This window comes from Dermacentor andersoni, chromosome 7 (assembly GCF_023375885.2).
Source record: "Dermacentor andersoni chromosome 7, qqDerAnde1_hic_scaffold, whole genome shotgun sequence".
Classification (NCBI taxonomy): Eukaryota; Metazoa; Arthropoda; class Arachnida; order Ixodida; family Ixodidae; genus Dermacentor; species Dermacentor andersoni.
Window position 1 is genome coordinate 178,217,152 of NC_092820.1, and position 17,779 is coordinate 178,234,930.

General features: G+C 49.6%; 1 protein-coding gene across 12 annotated transcripts in view; it reads left to right on the top strand.

The window, feature by feature from the left end:
• Positions 1–17,779, top strand: part of LOC126533186 (protein phosphatase 1 regulatory subunit 21-like) — a 250,792-nt gene that overhangs the window by 90,581 nt on the left and 142,432 nt on the right. For all 12 annotated transcript variants that reach the window (XM_055071642.2, XM_055071640.2, XM_055071641.2 and 9 more), the window contains one exon: positions 8,857–8,958. In XM_055071642.2, coding sequence (XP_054927617.2) covers positions 8,857–8,958 — 102 coding nt within the window. The remainder of the gene's footprint in view (positions 1–8,856; positions 8,959–17,779) is intronic.

Consider the following 17,779-nt stretch of genomic DNA (forward strand, 5'->3'; position numbering starts at 1 on the left):
CATCTGTCGGAATTCAAGAATTGGCCCTGCTATAGCAACTGCAAAGAGGGGTGATGGGCGGCAAGCAGTATGCGAGCTCCGCCGAGGCATCGCTTTGGTGACCCCAAAAGGTGCCTCTTAAAAGATGCGAGAAGGTTGCTAAGGCAGCCTGTCAGCTTGAGAAATGCTGGGGCGAGATTTCCACAAGCATCTCGCCACCCACCTACTGACCCGTTTCGTTCTCTGAACAGCACACGAGGAGTAATCTCCAAACAAGACCTCCTAGATTTGACTCGAACTGAGCTCTTTGAGGGCTGGAAGGAACAACACATTACGAATGTTCAACGAATTAAGATTCAACACGATGCTGGCTTGCATGAGAAAACCCCATGTCCGTCGGCGTTCCTTGCTTTACGCGAAGCTTGCTGACATCCTTCTCCAAGGCATCCCAGTGCTCCATGTAATGCATCGAAAGATTCCTCATGAAAACGAAGCCCCCAGAGGGGACTGAATCACTTGCCGGGCTTCCTGTGAAAACAATGTTGAGGCAGCCTGCCCTACCGCGTCATCGCTACTGTCATCGCCGTTGGTATCCGATGCAAGAACATTCGCGACGATTGCCTCATCGGTTAGAAGCATGCTGTTTCCAAAGCTATAGCAGTGTGCTTTCTTTTCATCAAGGAAGGATTGTAAAGAACCGTGAAAACGCTGTGTCACGAGTTTGTGCTGCCATCGGGAAGGGCTCGGTGAGCAAGTTTCTCGCCGCTCCGATTGTCCCGGTGTCTTTTCTTTTTTCTCCCTCCCTGGATGTGACGCTGCCCTCCTTCGCCGCTGACGGTGGTGCAAAAACGGCTAAAATTTGTTTCTAACATGAAGTAACTCGTAAAGTTACCTCAAAAGTGTGCATGTTATAAAATGTTGTGCAATATAGTAAATCATCGGCAGCTCAGTGTTGCAGCTTGGCGTCCTCCTCAAAAAATTTGTCAAGGGATCAAACACATGAATAATAACTGCATTGCCATTGCCAGAGCTGCTGCAAACGAATTCTTAAACGCTACGCACTGTCAAGACAAGTAAAATATGTATTTTTTTCATAAAAGAATATACTACTCCTATGCCCCAAAAATTGTGCTCGCAACAGCTGATATCAATGCTTCCATGTTTTTTTGTCTATTTAATAAGTAAAGAAAATATCACACGAACTTTAGAACTATATCAGTTCGAAACCAACAAAGCAGTGCATGCCGCTGATATGAAAAATGTAAAAGCTAATGAAATGAACAAGTTGAAGACAAATACTTCAATGAAACTTTGTCATTCAAGAACCCTGTTTACATTTTTGTACATATGCAGTCGCCAGAGAAAAATCTCACTGACGCTGTCCTTTGTTCCAATGTATTGCGCAGGAACAGCTGTCACCGGTCGTGTATTGGGAGTAATTGCACCGAAATTATAGTCGCAACAGAGAGCACATATAAAAAGCAGAAGTTCTGTAAAATATATGAGGGCGAGCCAAATGAAACTGAGCAAATACAAATATATGACAAACGAGGTACTTTATTTAAATGTAGTCTCCATGTACATTTAGACATTTGTCCCACTGACTAACAAGTTGCGTGATTCCCGTCTCATTAAACTCCTTGGGTTGCTGCTTCAAAAAGCCTGTAACTAACTTTTTCACGTCATCATCCAACACGAATCTGGCCCTCTTGAGCTGTTTTTTTTTATTGCCCCAAAATGTGGAAGGCGCAAGGCGACAGGTTTGGGCTCTATGGCGGATGTTGCAGCGTTTCCCACTTGAACTTTGCCAGTTTTGTGTTAACCACATCAGCGACCTGGGGACGGGCATTGTCATGGAACAAAATGACCCCATTCGTCAATTTTCCACATCCTTTGTTCTTGATTGTGACATGCAGCTGATCCAGCGATTCACAATATCGGAAACGATTGATAGTCTCTCCAGGTTTAGCAAATTCGATCAGTAATGACCCCTGACAATTGAAAAAAAAAATTAAAAAAAATGTCAACAACACTTTTTTTGGTGGAGATGATGGCCTTTGCTTTCTTTGGGGCTGGTAAATTTGAATGTTTCCACTGTAAGCTTTGCCGTCGTGTTTCAGGCTCGTGGTAGTAGCACCACGATTAGTCCCCGGTCACAATTGCCGACAAGTTGTCACCCTCATTGTGATACCGGATCAGATGAGTCAAGGCAGCCCCAAACCTCTCCGTCTTCTGGCGGTGGTTCAAAATCTCAGGCATCCATTGCACGCACAAGAGCCAATAACCGTGTTGTTCATGAATTATGGTGTGAACCGAACCGTGGCTGATGCTTGCAAGCTCTGCCAGTTCATTGATGCTTATTCTCTGTTCTTGTCTAATCTGCTCATCGACCTTTGCAATTGTGTTGGAGGTGATTGCACGGTGGCTTTGGCCCAGTCTTGGATCACCTTTGCAACTTTGACATCCTTCTTTGAACAGTTTGCACCAACGCTTCACGGTGGCCAATTAAATGCGATGTTCAACGTACACGGCAGTCATGCGATGACTAATTTCTTTTTGGGAAACACCCTCAGCTGTTAAAAACCTCACGACACCACGCTGTTCAACTTTTCGAACATCCATTATGTCACGCAACCATGTTCAACCCAGTGTATGAGAGCATTAAAGAACATTTATCCTCACACCTGTGTGTCTCTTCTCTAAATGAGAGATGCTTGTGTGCTATGCGCATGCATCGCAGATAATGAACTGCGCCATTATTGCGTGGTATGGGGTGGCTCATTTTCATTTGACTCGCCCTCGTACAGTACAAATTCGAAGATACAATGAAATATACAGATGCAAAGGTACAGCTTGATAGAGGGCACAAAAGTGTCACTGGAAACAAATTCACTGCCTGTATACACAAAACCTCACAACAAGATATTTGATATACGTGTCAGTCTCCAATAAATCTACTTATCTAGTCACTGTAAAGCCACTGTATATAATTTGTCTAATGAGGCAGATAAACATGTTGCGCAATCACAGATTCACAGAATCCTAAGGCCCACCCTCCACTTCCCCTAATGTGTCGCACACGACGGAAGGCAGCGCGCTTCCTGCCTGCTTTTCTCCCTTGCACACACAAGACGGAGCCCCCATCTTCGGCTCACCTATGCCACTCCCCCTCCCCCCACGTTTTGACTCACAAATACAGCATGTGGTGTGCGGACACTATGTTATCGCCCTTTGACTTCACACAGAACATCAAAGCGACGGCGACAACAAGAGTGTGCCTGGAGTGTCCATATAATTGCGATCACAATAATATAATAAGAGTACCTGGCAAGTGAAGCATCCCACAAAAGAAGTAGCAAAATCAAACTTTCACCATGTGACAATTTTTTTTTTCTTTTGTCGGGCAGGGGCATCGAAATGAAAAAACCCAAAGGAAGGTATGTTTGCCACAATCGAACACCTGCTTTGGGCACATAATGTGGCTACTGAAGGAATATAGAAAAAAACATGATATGGCTTGGTCTACAGAGAACCACACGCGTACTGCTCGGTATCCTACACCGACAAGACAAGACTTTCCGGAGAGGTTGTGCTCAAGTGAACATGTTGCAATCCGTTGAGTTCCGACAGTGATGGCGACGAGCGACCATTGTTTCTTGTTCTCGTCTGCTAGCCGGAAAGCGTCTCGCAAAAATCCACTTGGTCAGAAAAAAATGAACGCGCACCAAAGTGTGCCACGTGGTGGTCGGGGCAACACGACAAAAACGCATGCGCTGTGGCTGGCTCTGGAAGCCCGCGGGTAGCGAGAACAAGAAAATTGAAGAGGCTCAATGTGTCCTCGCGAATAAAAGTTGAAGTACAAAAGAAGACATAAGAACATAGTTATCTTTGCTGGCTTTAGTGTCTTGACATGGATGCTTTGGTGCACGTGAAAAAAATGTTGATATTCTTTTCTGTGACATATTGGCACAAATGAACCACCACAATGCTCCGTCTCATCTGACCTCGCTGCGTGCTTTGTCAAGACGAGACGTTCCTGCGCAGGTGCGAGTAAGAGCGGGCGCGAGAGAGAAAATCCGGGGATTTTTGCTCCTTGAATATAGGACTCTGCCTAGGCACTACAGAGGAGGTTTCTTAGCACCCGTTGTATGCGTTTGTCCCTATAGGCGTGCCGACATTGCGGAGTGGGGTCGAGTTTGTTTACGCTCAAACGCTGGTTGCTGCCCTGGAAAAATCAGTGATGTTTTTTTGAAGGTAGGGCGCCGTAAGGGGGAAAGGAAGGTTTAATTTGGCATGACTGACTCAGCACCAGCACTGCAGGCGCGAAAAAGTCTGTCCGATGTACCTTCAGACAGCGATCACCAAATGGAGCGTCCATGCCCACTGCCTCACCGCGCGGGCAGCCAGCGTCGGAGTGTAAGCAAACTTGACCCCACTCTGCAATGATGGCACGCCTATAAGGACAAATGCATACAACACACGCTAAGAAACCTCCTCCATAGTGCCTAGACAGTCACGCCCCTGGTGTGGCTGCATTGATTCAACGCCAATGCATCACTGTTGGCAGTAATTGTGAGATGGGTTCTGCTGAATTTTTTTCAGTAACCGATTACATGTAACAATTTACATTATTTTTTTCGGCTTTCAGCACTTAAGTTTGGCGGGAACAACAGTGTTGAATGCCAAAACATGTATACATGAGTTACTTCTATCCCATAATCATCGTCCTGCAGCTTCGCCTCGACCACCTGAACATGGCAGGCATGCAGATTTGCACACCTTTCTCAAGTCCGACCAAGCTTTTCTCCAGTAATAAATTTATCTCTTTCCTAGAAGGGCTTTAAAAAAGCTGCTGCTCAATTCTTCTTCGCATAGTGCAGCCTATCACTTCTCTGATATAAGCAGAAGATTCTGGTCATTGAACGTTTGTTTTTATCTGTTTGATATACAGGGTGTCCCAGCTAACTTTAGCCAGAGTTTAAAAATATACAAATGCCAAGTAGCTGGACAGAACAAAAGTAATGTTGTGTGCCATCGCATGGAGATACTCAAACAATCTATTTTTTTCATTCTGCCTAATTTGATAATTAGTCTTAATTAATCAATCAACTTCTCAAATGTTATAAATAGATTAAAACTGTCAATGAGAAAATTGTAGAGCGACATTAAAAACTCTCAATACAGTTTTCTGTTCCTCAATATGTGCTACATAAAACAGTTTTTCCGGGCGTGATAGAAGCCTATAAACTAAATCTTCTGCGGCTATATCAGGCGTTGTTTGTGGGCTACCAACAATACAGCATGCCTGTGCTTTCCAATATGCGTTCAACTTGTCTTCAGTCGTTGGAGAGCCTTCAGGCCCAAGCTCTACGAGCGTGCATAGGCCTGCCACAGTGTACATAGACTTCCAGCACCATAGATGAATCGCGGATTTACTTAATGGGCGTTTATGTGTCTTTTGAGCCACTTTAAGTTGACCTCAGATTTCTGACTCGACACACACATACCGCCCCTTGTCTTCACTCCAATGAAAGCACCCAAGCTGCACCTGCTCAAGATGCCTCACTGCTCACAGGTATATCATTCCCTCTGGCTTTGCACCTACTGTCATCTCCAAAGTGCAACCGTAGGCACTACATAGACCAATGGCACATCTTCATATACCTTGGATTTCAAGGAAGTTGCGTATCCCTTCCACTGGCCCTAAACAGCTCACCTTGGCCTATTTGGCTGAGTTCTATGGTGTCTCTGTGCACATATACACAGATGGATCCATTACTTCATGCGCCTTGACCACGGCCCTTGTGATCCCTCAGCTGGGCACATCCCACCTGTACAAATTGAACCACTAATCGTCAACAGCTGCAGAACTTGTTGCAATATGGGAATCTATCTGTTTTGTCTCCTACCTGACACTGCATACGTGGACTATACTTTCTGCTGTGAAATCAGTACTGCAAGTCATCAATTCTCTCTTGAGGAGAGGCCAGTATTACATGCTAGCATTAGATGTCGTACAGATATTTGATTTTGCTCAGAGGAATGGACACTCAATTACCTTCCAATGGGTACTTTGTCACTGTGGCTTGGCCAGCAATGAGCTAGCTGATGTGGAAGCAAGAACTATTTCTGAAGCCGTCTACGTAAAGATTCTATACTCACGAAGTGATGTAAACTCTTTGTCGACTGCGCTCATGCAAGATTGCACAGCAGATTACTGAATTCAACCAGACCATCAGTACAGGTGCCTGCGGGAAATATACTGGGGCAGGACTTTTCACCTCCCCGCTAAAGTCAAGTGCTACCAAGCAAGCATGCTTTACCGGATTTGCCAGGGCATCACAGTCACTCGACGCTATGCATATCTAATTGGCCATGCGGACAACCTGAACTTTGAACAGTGCCAAACATCTGAGACTCTCTAACATCTGTCCTGTGACTTCCCTCTCTATGTATCACAGCCGAAGACGCTGGCTTCGACCCTAGCAGGCACTGGCAAGCAAACATTGTCTGAAAGTACTATTTTGTCTGTAGTGTGACTGTACAGTAGCAACAGTAGCTACAAAGGCTGCTCTGGACTGCTTGAAGACGACCGGACTAAACGCAAGGCTTTAAGAAAAGCACTGTGTTAGTGTACATATGTATCCCTTCTTCCGGTCCTCATCATCATTTTTCATCACTCTTTTATGTCCCCTTTCCCCTGTGCAGAGTACCAGGCCAGAGTACGCTAGCTCAAGCCGACCTCTCTGCCTTTCTAATAAATTCTCTCTTTCTAACACGCCAAGAACATTTTTAGGCCTGAATATTATTCAGCTCTATATACCTTAGATCTGGCCACCTTTTCAGGGAACGTGAACATTTGCTGGCATCTGTTACAATTGGTCGTTTAAGTCTAAAGGCTAACGATTGAAGGGGGCTGGTAGGAGGCCCACCACACGTTGGCTGACTAAATGAAACTGCACTTTGATAGCTCAGTATTGACAGCCTCTCCAAACATTGATGCTAGGAAATCACCTATGGGCAACATTTCAGTTTCTCACTAGCCCTATCAGGAGGATCTTCCCGTAGCCCCAGCAACAATGAAGTGCTGTGCTGCATTGTTATTCTGTTATTCTGTGCTGCACGATCGTTTTCTGAAAAGTTTTCTACTGCACTCATATTGATTTGCTTTCATCTTGTGCCCTGTGGGATCCCACACGCATCCCGATATCTCTGCAGCGGCCACACGGTTATCACGCGATGATCACGTGTTCGCTCGCGCAAGGTAGCGGAGAGAGGGCACGTTTCGCCGCTCCCGCTGCTCTTCGCGCCTGGCTGCGATGCCGCAGCCAAGGCTCCCCGTTTCCTGCTTTCCCCTTTCTTGGAACTGGGGAGGCTCTCTCTCTGCCGCTCGGGGAGAAGCCCTATTCTCCCGATGCGTCTTTGTCTTTCGGCTGAGGAGCTTGCGACTGGCTGCATCTCAATTTAGCCGCTGAGACCGCCGCACGCCGTCTCCCTGCTGCGCTCGGCCTTCATGAGCGACCGACCGCCGCAGGGCCCGAGCGAAGATCCACTCAGGGTGAGCTGAACACTCATCAGCCTCTTGTGTGGTTTCCAAATTGTGTGGTTTTTTGCCTCAGGTGTGCGGAACGCACTGCCACTGTGGTTTTGTATTTGTGTTTGTTTGCTGTTGTTGCTTTGTTGGTACATGTAACTACAAGCTGAATAAACACCTTAAGTCAAAGACTCACCCTGTCCCACTAGCCTGAACCTGCCATGGTCACAACTCACTTCGAACCGTGGGCTAGGGGTCACAGCTCTGACTGTTAGGGCTCCTGCGAAAGTGCTAGCGAGTGACTGCCGCTCTGCTGGCATAGTGCGATCCAGAGAAGGGTCATGTGTGCACGTACAAACTTGAGTAATGCCCCTATATTTAGCACAGTATAACTAAATTCCCACACACTTGTGGGGTTTGTGCAATTCGTAACGAGCCCAAAGCAATGGAAATCTCGGATTGAACACTCGAGATTGTAAATAAAGGTGTCTTCAGCAATACCGTGCGTTGTTACTATGCATGAATTTCGACAGTCATCATGAGGTGGGCTCTGCCAAAATTTTTCCCATTCTGCTCGACACCGAATTGTGTGAAGTCGCTCGTACTGGCCTTCAAAGGGCAATCTAGGTTTATCTGCACCGAGATGTTTTGTAGTGTCGCATAATGTAGCATCGCAAAGCATATGCTTTGATTGCATATATTGATGGGATGGTGCAACAGGTGACACAGTTAATGCTATGCACAGTGTGTGGAACTGGAGGTTGTAACAACTTGCAGCACAATGGTACTGATTTGGACATTCATGGAAGTGACCATCTGCCAATATATGAGTATACTGGCAGATGGTCACTTCGGTGAATGTCTAGGTCAGTACACCGTGTTGCAGACAGCCGGCACCTTGAAGCAAATGCAAGGTCAACACGCCAGCACACGGCAGTGTTACCACTAGTGTATCACCATCGCCAGCCCACTACCTCTTCTCCGCCTTGCCAGATATCAAAGAAAAACATTACTTTGCCCAGTGCTGTCGTCACTATGTATACTGAACAGCAATGAGTGGCAATGTGCACTTGGGAGCTGGACACACTAAGTATTGAGCTGCCTCGCAGCATTTGTGGTTGGAAATTTGTGCAGGGTTTTGCAGGCCATAGCTGTCTATAGTGTAGTGAACGATGATGATGTTGTGCACACTTTAAAGAAGTTCTTGAAGAGATGGTGGTTTAAACTGTGAGAACCTTTTTCCACCACAATAGACGAGTTGAGTAAGAGCTCAAGTCTGCAAGTGTTCTTGTGGTTGGGATAGCATGAGCTTCCCCTTAAGCTTTTTGTCCTTGCTTGTGCAGTTTGCCCAGCACCTGCATGTCAACGTGGCATACCTGCAGCCCATTGAAGAGGCTTACCAGGCCTATTTTGACACTATTTGCCAACAAGAACTCTACATTTTGGTGAGTGCATTTTACTCTCTTATCGTGATGTTTATCAGACAAATGTGTGTTCCCCGCCGTGGTATTTCAGTGGCTACAGCGTCACGCCGCTAAGCTTTAGGTCGCGGAAGCAAATCCTGCTTGCAGCGGCTGCATTTGGATGGGGGTGCACATTATACAACCCCAGTGGTCAAAATTAATCTGAAGTCCCCTACTATGGCATGCCTCATAATCATATCGTGCTTTTGGCATGTAAAACAACAGGATAAAAATACTTTTTAAGTGTGCGTTGTATTGTGGCCCTAGATTTAAAAATTTTGGATGCAACCTTATCTCAGCCGAGCAGTCAATTTAGAGCAACAGCTTTGCTCCAGAAGCTGAATTGTGGTTAAAAAAAAAAGGGAAAGGAAAAAGTCTTTTCTTGTGGGGTGGTAGCATGTACATATATAGTTAGAACTGCTACTAACCCTTAATAGTGCACTCGAACCTCATTGCAGTGAAATAATTAATATAACGAAGTAAATGCAATTCCCCTTGAAATCCCCATTGAGATTCATATATTTGAAACCTTGTTTTAACAAAGTACAGTTGTCCTGCCAATGGATTCAGTGAACTAGATTAGTCTCTGAAACCAAAATATACCGGCCATTGCACATTGAGCATATCACTTCCCCCCGGGTTTGGCCATTCGGTTAGTGCAGCTGTTTGAAATTCACTCGTCCAGTGGTGTTGAGCAGCACTGGTATTTATTGCACTTGACTCTTTTGCTGCGGTGCGTAGCTTGTGAAGAAAGGCATGCAGGCACGCGCTCCAAGATCGCTATCTCGGAGGCTGCGCTAAGCCACATATCAATGGTGCTGCTTGCATGCTGCGCGTGGAAAACCATCGGCTCCGCTTTGCTCTCTTGCTGCAGTGCACCACGTAGGCTGACACAGCTTGGTATAACCTTTGAGGTTGCGTTGGCGTAGTATTCTTAGGCGATCACTTTTCGAGGTAGTTTCACTTTCGCATGCCATATGTGTCCACGTGTATGGCCGGCAGTGTTTGTGGCACTCTTGCTGTGTTTGAAGCAGCAGAAGCTTGATGTGGGCGTGTTGGTTTAACATACTTGAAGTAAAGAAAAGAGCGCTTCATGTAGCGCTCTTTTCTTCAAGTTTGCTATGTTTGCACGGGGCCAAGAGTGCACTGTCGGCAGCATACTTCGACGGGTTCCCGAAATCTTGCGAAAGGCAAACTGTCTCTTAAAGTCATGGAGGCCACTGAAGAAATCTGTTCCAGCTGCATATTCAGCACACTGTGTTGTGTGCCATATGCAGACCAAACATGAGGTATTTCATTCGCATCTCAGCGTGCCAGCTGTTCCCTTCGACTGTGTCGCTGTTTCGCCAGTTTCACGACCATATGAGTGAGCAAAAAAAAAAAGAATGCTGGCTCTCTCGTAATCAAAAGTAGATGCAAGCAAGAAATGGATACCGGCAAAGCAGATTGGTTGGAGATGATACTATCCACAATCTTAAAATGGGTGTAGTGCATGTTTGCAACGGCACACCCCACCACACCACACTGCACCACGCCATGCTGTGCACTGGTCTATATGGATGCAATAGTTTCCTGTCACAGAGAGAACCTCTGCCGGCGCTGCTTGTGCGCCAGACACGCTGCAAACCTCATCGACTGCTAGCATTGAAAAGAGCACAGGTAACTCTGTCTCCATGCCAGAAGATGACAACTAAGTATATAGCGTCCTGTATGTGCGTTTTGAATGTTGCTATTGAAAATGACAAATAAAACTTCACCGTACTAAAAGTTACAGCTTGAGTGATATTGTGAACAAACAAGTAACTAGCATATGTAATGCGGTCTTGACTGGTTGCCCAAATGATCTCGTTTTGCTCTTGCAACTTGCCCAGATATTCTTGTTTGAGTGCCCGGATAACAGCTCTGGCTTTTGGCTCAAGGTCGCTGACAACAGGAGCTAAAAGCATTTCATGCTTAATAAAGAGTGGAAGCAAAAGACCATCACATTGGAACACAAGGAAGCAATCGCAAAGGCTATCGCATCAGGTGCTAAAAAGTTGTGTTTTGCAGACACTGGAGATTCTTTTACTGTTGCTTTCCAAGTTTACAAGTTTATTGCTTCACAAAGTGATTACAAGTTTTGACAGATATCAAATACAAAAGGAGGTCCCATAGTGATAGACTGTATTTGGACCTTCGGTCAATGTTAGGTGGTGAGAGGAATGGCCACATGGCAGCAATGTCAAGGTTATTGGCATACTGTTCGTATAAAACTAGAACAAATATAAGAGAACAATTCAGCAGAAATACACAAAAAAAATAAATGAAAAGAAAAAAAAATAAGGAAGTACAAGTGTGTGAGTATGTACAGAGGTACATCAAATGTGAACTACATGCAAATAATAAGCATAACGAAAAAATAGGTACATATATATAATCTAATACAAAGACACATCAATTACTAAAAGTAATTTAAAAACTATGAGCAATATGTGTGAAATAAGCTATGGTGTAAAACTAGGAAAGTCTTAAAAACAATGTGCCACACAGGGAGCAAAAGCAAAAAATTAAAAAGATGTACAGCAATTAGAGCAACTTAATCAAATACATTTCAAGATCTATTTTAAGTTTGTATGTGGTCTTACACTTTTTTATAGCTAAAGGCAAGGAATTGCACAAAGAAATGCAGGAAAAATGAAATGTGAATTTACCATAATTATTTCACACTTTGGGCTATATAATATTTTAGCATTTTTGCCTACTTCATCCATTCCTAGCCTCTCTATCTATCTAGCCTCTTTTGCCACATGTGGCCCAAGTTGTCTACCAGCTTGGGCCACTAGGTATATTCTTGCGGTCATGATGCCATTGTGGTCTTTCTATCATTACAGTGGCTAGAATAGGGGAAGTGTGCACAAGGCGCCGTTTCTCACGTGGGCTTCTCGGATGTTCCGCTCAGGTGGCGCTCGCATTTGCTTGCACGTCGCTCGGAAACGGCGGCAGTGGCAGTCTACTGTAGCCACTGTGGCATTCTAGCCGCTGCACTCTGGCAGCTTGGTGTTCTACGCTCCTTTTTTAGATTAGCTGCAGTCATAACAAAGCCATATCTGAGGAAACTACGATCGCATGGCCTCTGCACTTCGCTTTGCGCTGTTGCGAAAGGCGGTCCAAAATGCATGTACAGCTGCTCATTCCACACATGTGTCTGGTGCCATCGATTCTCCAGCGAAGGCCACGCGATCGCAGTTTCACATGTTTACCAGACTAAACACTGAGCGTATTAGTGCCGAGATCTGAATTTATTCAGTCGACAAGCGACGCTGATCTGTTGAACGGCGCCTTACTTGACCTATATCCTAAAGCGTAATTTATTATGACCGTGGCATTAGCTCCTAAATAATACTGCGAAAATGACCTTATTGTAACTGCCTTCGTGCCCTCCTGCCCATCTTGCTCCTCATTAACCCATGAGGTCTGAGTTAGCTAATCGGTTCACCTTGTGAGATGACCTGCATTACTGGAGATTCAAAATTGCTGGCATGTTGGTTTTGACTACTAGATTCTAACAGGCACCATAACACTGTCTATAAAAAGCAAAAATAACGAGATCCACACAAGCTTTTTAATTTTTATCAATTTTATTCAGCAAGTTAAGATTAGGCGAAGTGAACATCTGCATTGCTATGTTGGTTATGTAGTGTGGCGCATCTTCAGATGTTTCTTTTTTTCTCGCATTGATATTCTTTCTTTGTTCAAAGACTTGATGTTGTGGGGACCCCTTTTGGGACCCCTGTCTCCTGTCTACGCGCGACTTGGGCCATTCGGCCGCGCGATCGCTGGGGACACGCAGTTCCAAGCCTCATTTTGGATAGCGTACATTCCCCGCGGCCGCGGGCGCCGGCGCGACGCGGAGCCTGCTGCTTGCGCGCGCGGCTCACGTTACGCCGTGCGCCGCGCGTAAGAACAGTGCCTGAGGAGCGGGCCCCTCTCGCCCTCTCTTCGGTTTCCCTCTCCTTCAGCATCGGAGGTGCGCGGGCGCTTTCGCCCGGACAGATTGACTTTCGGTGCTCATGGCTGTCGGACGTGCGGACCCCCTTGGTCCCGCGCCCCTCTGAGCAAGGCGGCCCCCTTTGGTGTGGCGAACCTGCTCGGAAGAGCCAGCGTGGCGGAGCAGACTTCCCGGGAGCTTTCACCCGTAGTCTGCGACTGCCACCCCAGTGCCGTATTCCTGTATTGTACTCGCATTTTGTACATAGCAGGAAATAAACCCCCATTCGTTGGTGCCACGGCTGGAGTCGTCTCTACGCCTTGCCGGTGAGTCAGCGAACCCGCCGCGGCGCCCCTTTGCGTGCGCTGCGGAGTGGGGACGAGCTACGTGTCTCCTTAGACCTTAGCTAGCCGGGTCCGGGCACGTTAGCACGAAGCCCCACATATCTGGCGCCCAACTAGGTTTCGGCATGGCGTCGGAGCAGGCCCCTTTGCGGCCCCCGTCGCAGCCTGAATCCTTGGTTGCGGACCTTCTGTCGTTTGAGGCAGCGGACAATGCTGTAAGCTTCAGGGATGCTCTTCGTGGCAACCCCATGCTATCAGATGCCAAGTGCGACCCCCTAGGGACGCCCATTGGTCAGTCCGTTCGCCCAGCGGCACCCTACGGTCCAAGCAGCGTGAGCCCTTTAACTGCTCAGCTGCTTCGGCGTTCTGCCGAGCAGGAGCCATCCCGCTCCGCCGGCGACTGCGATCCGCTATCCGGCCTCAGTTGGCCTGGAGGGCAACCTTTTCGCAGCACCGTCGGCCGGCCTCCCATAGGCCCGCACGACATTTCTCCGCCGTTCGCCGGTCCCTTAGGGCCACGAGCGGGCACATCCCGGCAGGCACCCTGTGAGCCTCGCCCGGACCAATTGCCGCTGCACAACGCAGCCGCGCAGTTGCTATCATCGCTGATGGAAATGGCGCAATCTCAGGCTAGCGTCAGGCCTCCCGTGGTGGACCCTAGTCCCCCTAGGCCTGCCCTGCCGAGCAACTTCAAGGTACATATTCCGACGTACAGCGGTTACTCAGACCGCATGAGCGCTACGGAATACCTGGAGTCTCTATGCCAATACCAGAAAGCGATGAGGCTGGAAGACAGCGTGATTATAGGCACCATACTGCCTGTCTCGCTGACCGCCCAAGCTGCGCGGTGGTACCGCCTAGTCGGACAGCGCGCTCGTAGCATGGAGGAGTTTAGGACGCTGTTCAGCCATGAATTCCTCCCTCCTGACTATGAGCGACGCATGCGGCGCGAGTTGGAGCTTCGAACCCAACACAGGGACGAATCTCTGCTCGAGTACGTGAGAGCCATGCAGGAGCTTTATCTCCTAGCAGAGCACTCGGCGTCGAACTCTGAGAAGGTGGAGCGGGTGATTCGGCAAGCCCATCCAACCTTCGCCGCTTACCTTCGAAACGGCCGGTTCCACGACCTGGACGATTTGGCCGCTGAAGCGAAGCGTATTCAGGGTGACATTCTGGCCGCGCGGGCCTACCGCCCGCCGCCGCCAGCGTCGTTGTCCCTTGAACCTCGGTGCGCTTGGAACGGCGGCAACGTGCTTACGCCCGCCCCTTTCCGGCTAACCGACGCAACGGCAGCCCTCGGAGAAACGGAGCGAGGCGCGAGGGAGCTCTCTGACCGCGCTCTCGACCCGTACTCGTATGCCAGGCGGGCGCACACAGTCGCCCAGCCCGGCCGAGCAAGAAACTGGGACCGCCGAAGCGGCCCGGCGGTGGAAACTGATACCAATGCCCACGCGGCGCAACAGAAACCACCGCCGGCGCGCAGCGCTCCGCGGGCAGCTCCGCCTGCACGCAGCGTCGTCTGCTACAAGTGCAATGAGACGGGCCACATTGCCCGGGAGTGCACAAACCGCCGCGCTACCGAAGGGCACAATCGCCCGACGGGAAACGGCGTGCGCCGCCGGTGACTCTGCCTTCGCCGGCGGTGCCTGAAACAAGGGGTTCCTTAGCCCCGATGGCGTGTAGGGTCGGAATTGATGACCCGTCGCCAGCCCCCTTCCTTGCGCTCACGATCGCTGGTCGAACGTTTGCAGCGCTACTGGACAGTGGTGCCACAGCCTCGCTGTTCGGGGAGGAAGTTTTGGCTCACTTACGCCGGCACTCAGTCCGGCTGCGAGCCTGCAACACCGCCTTCCATCTCGCGAGCGGTGCGGCTACCTCGTGTGGCTCGGCGAGATTGGTTGTGCGCTGGGAGGAGCGTGTACGCCGTCACAGGTTCGTGTACCTCCCTGGTCTGTCCGTACCCGTGATAGTAGGCCGAGACTTTCTGGCCCGCACTGGGATCGTGATAGACATTGCGAACAAAGGATACAGGGAGGGCCCTGGTGCGCCCCTGAAACCTTTTGCGCATTTCCCTGTCGCTTCGGTGGCACCTAGAGCCCCAGGCGCGGCACCACGGCAGGAGGAGGGGCGAGTCCCATTGACCCCCCAGACTCCGGCTGTCACAAAACCCGCTGTACGCGGCCCCTCGTCGGCCAGCGAAGCGGGCAGAGCTCGTTGCGAGACTCATTCTCCCGAGCCGAGCGCAGCGCTAGCGGATCGGATTTCATGTAATCCTACGATCGCAAGCGCGCGCGGCGAAACGAACCGCTCGCTGCCGCCTTTGCCTGGCAGTTTGTCGGAACGTGAGAAGGCGCGCCTGTCATCGCTGCTGAACCAATTTCACGCGATGTTTACAGATCGGCCGGGACGCACCACTCTTGTGCGACACCGGATCGACACAGGCGACGCGCTACCGTGGAAATGCAATCCTAGGCCCGTGAGTGTGGCCAAAAGGAAAGCCATCGACCTCGCAATGGACGAAATGATCGAGACTGGAGTAATCCGCCGATCTAATAGTCCGTGGGGTTCTCCGGTAGTGCTGGTCCCGAAAAAAAGACGGCTCCTCTCGTCTTTGCGTGGACTACCGCCGACTCAATGAAGTCACTCGGAAGGATGCTTACCCTATGCCGAGCATTGACTCAATCGTGGCGAGCCTAGGTGGTGCACATTATTTTACCACTCTAGATGCTAGCCGCGGTTACCTGCAAGTGCAGATGGAGCCAAGGGACGCGGAGAAAACCGCTTTCACCTCACATAGAGGCTTGTACGAGTTCACTCGCATGCCCTTTGGCTGCTCGGGCGCTGCAGCGACTTTCCAGAGATTGATGGACAGAGTTCTCGGAAGGGCAAAATGGCAATACGCCCTAGCCTACCTAGACGATATTGTCCTCTTCTCTCGCACCTTTGAGGAACATCTCCGCCACTTGGAGGACATCCTCGGAAGGCTGCACGCTGCCGGGATCACTCTGAACCCGAAGAAAGCTCAGATCGCAGAGACCCGTGTCTCACTGCTGGGCTTTACAATAGAGCGAGGCCGTGTTTTGCCGAGCGAGGACAAGGTCCGAGCTATCCTCGAGTACCCAACGCCGGCTAACATACAGGCCCTCAGACGCTTTTTGGGCATGGTGAATTACTACCGCCAATTTGTGCCCAACTGCGCCGCTCTACAGGCTCCCTTGACCTCGTTGTTGAGGAAGTCTACAAGCTGGAGCTGGGGTCCGGAGCAAGATGATGCCTTCAGGGCTCTCTCTAAAGCTCTTGTGGACACAGCCGAGCTGAAGCTGCCCGACCTGAACAGGGAGTTCGTAGTCCAAGCTGACGCGAGCGACCTGGGTATAGGTGCGGTGCTGCTCCAAGAACATGAGGACGTTCTTCGGCCAGTGGCCTTTGCCAGCCGGTCGTTGACGCCCGCAGAGCGTAACTATTCCGTGACCGAACGTGAGTGTCTAGCGATAGTGTTCGCTCTGCGTAAGTTCGATCACTACGTCGACGGAGTGCCTTTTGTGGTTGAAACGGATCACATGGCGCTCACCTGGCTGAAGCGCTTGCGCGAGCCCTCAGGCCGCCTCGCGCGCTGGGCATTGACGTTACAGCGCTACAACTTTGTTGTTCGCTATCGGAAGGGGAGCACAAACGTGGTGGCCGACGCCTTGTCGCGCGCCCCCGTTTCAGACCCGGACACCTTTGACCGGCACCCCTCCGCGACAACGCTTCTGAACGAAGCCGGAGCCCTTGTCTCCAATGGCACGGAAGGAGCGAGTTCAGGCGGCTGTGCGGCCTATAAGCCGCCGTCGCCGGGCGAAAGTGCGTACCTGCTGGACCCTGTAACGTCCATGGGTATCACATTCAGCAGACGGGAGCTGCTGGAAGCTCAGCGGAAAGACCCATTTTGTCAGCAAATCGCTGACGAGCTCGAAAAAGAGCACGGCTCCGAAAGGGAGCGAGGCGGCAACGCCGATGGGCGCAAATTGACAGCTGGTATTGCTGTTGGCGCCGGGTGCGACGCAGCTGGTATTGCTGCAGGCACGTTGGATTCGTATCTGCTGGATGCTGATGGAGTGCTCCTGCGCTATATCCCATCTGAAGAGGCTCCTAATGAGTCCTTTAAGGTGGTGATCCCCCGCAGTCTACGGAGGGCCACGTTGAGCTACTTCCATGACTCGCGGTTGGCCGGACACGCGAGTGGCCGTAAGACTTATATTAAGTTGAGCCGCTCCGCAACCTGGCCAGGCATGAAGCGTGATGTACTTCATTACTCTCGCTCGTGCCGCATGTGTCAGAGTGTGAAGCCCCGTGGTGGCAAACCCCCCGGCCTCATGCAGCCGATCGACAGCCAGCTACCATGGCAAATCGCGGCCTGTGACGTTATGGGACCTTTCCCAAGAAGCCGGCAAGGTCACACCTTCCTGCTGGCCGTCACAGATCATTTCACGAAGTGGGTGGAACTATTTCC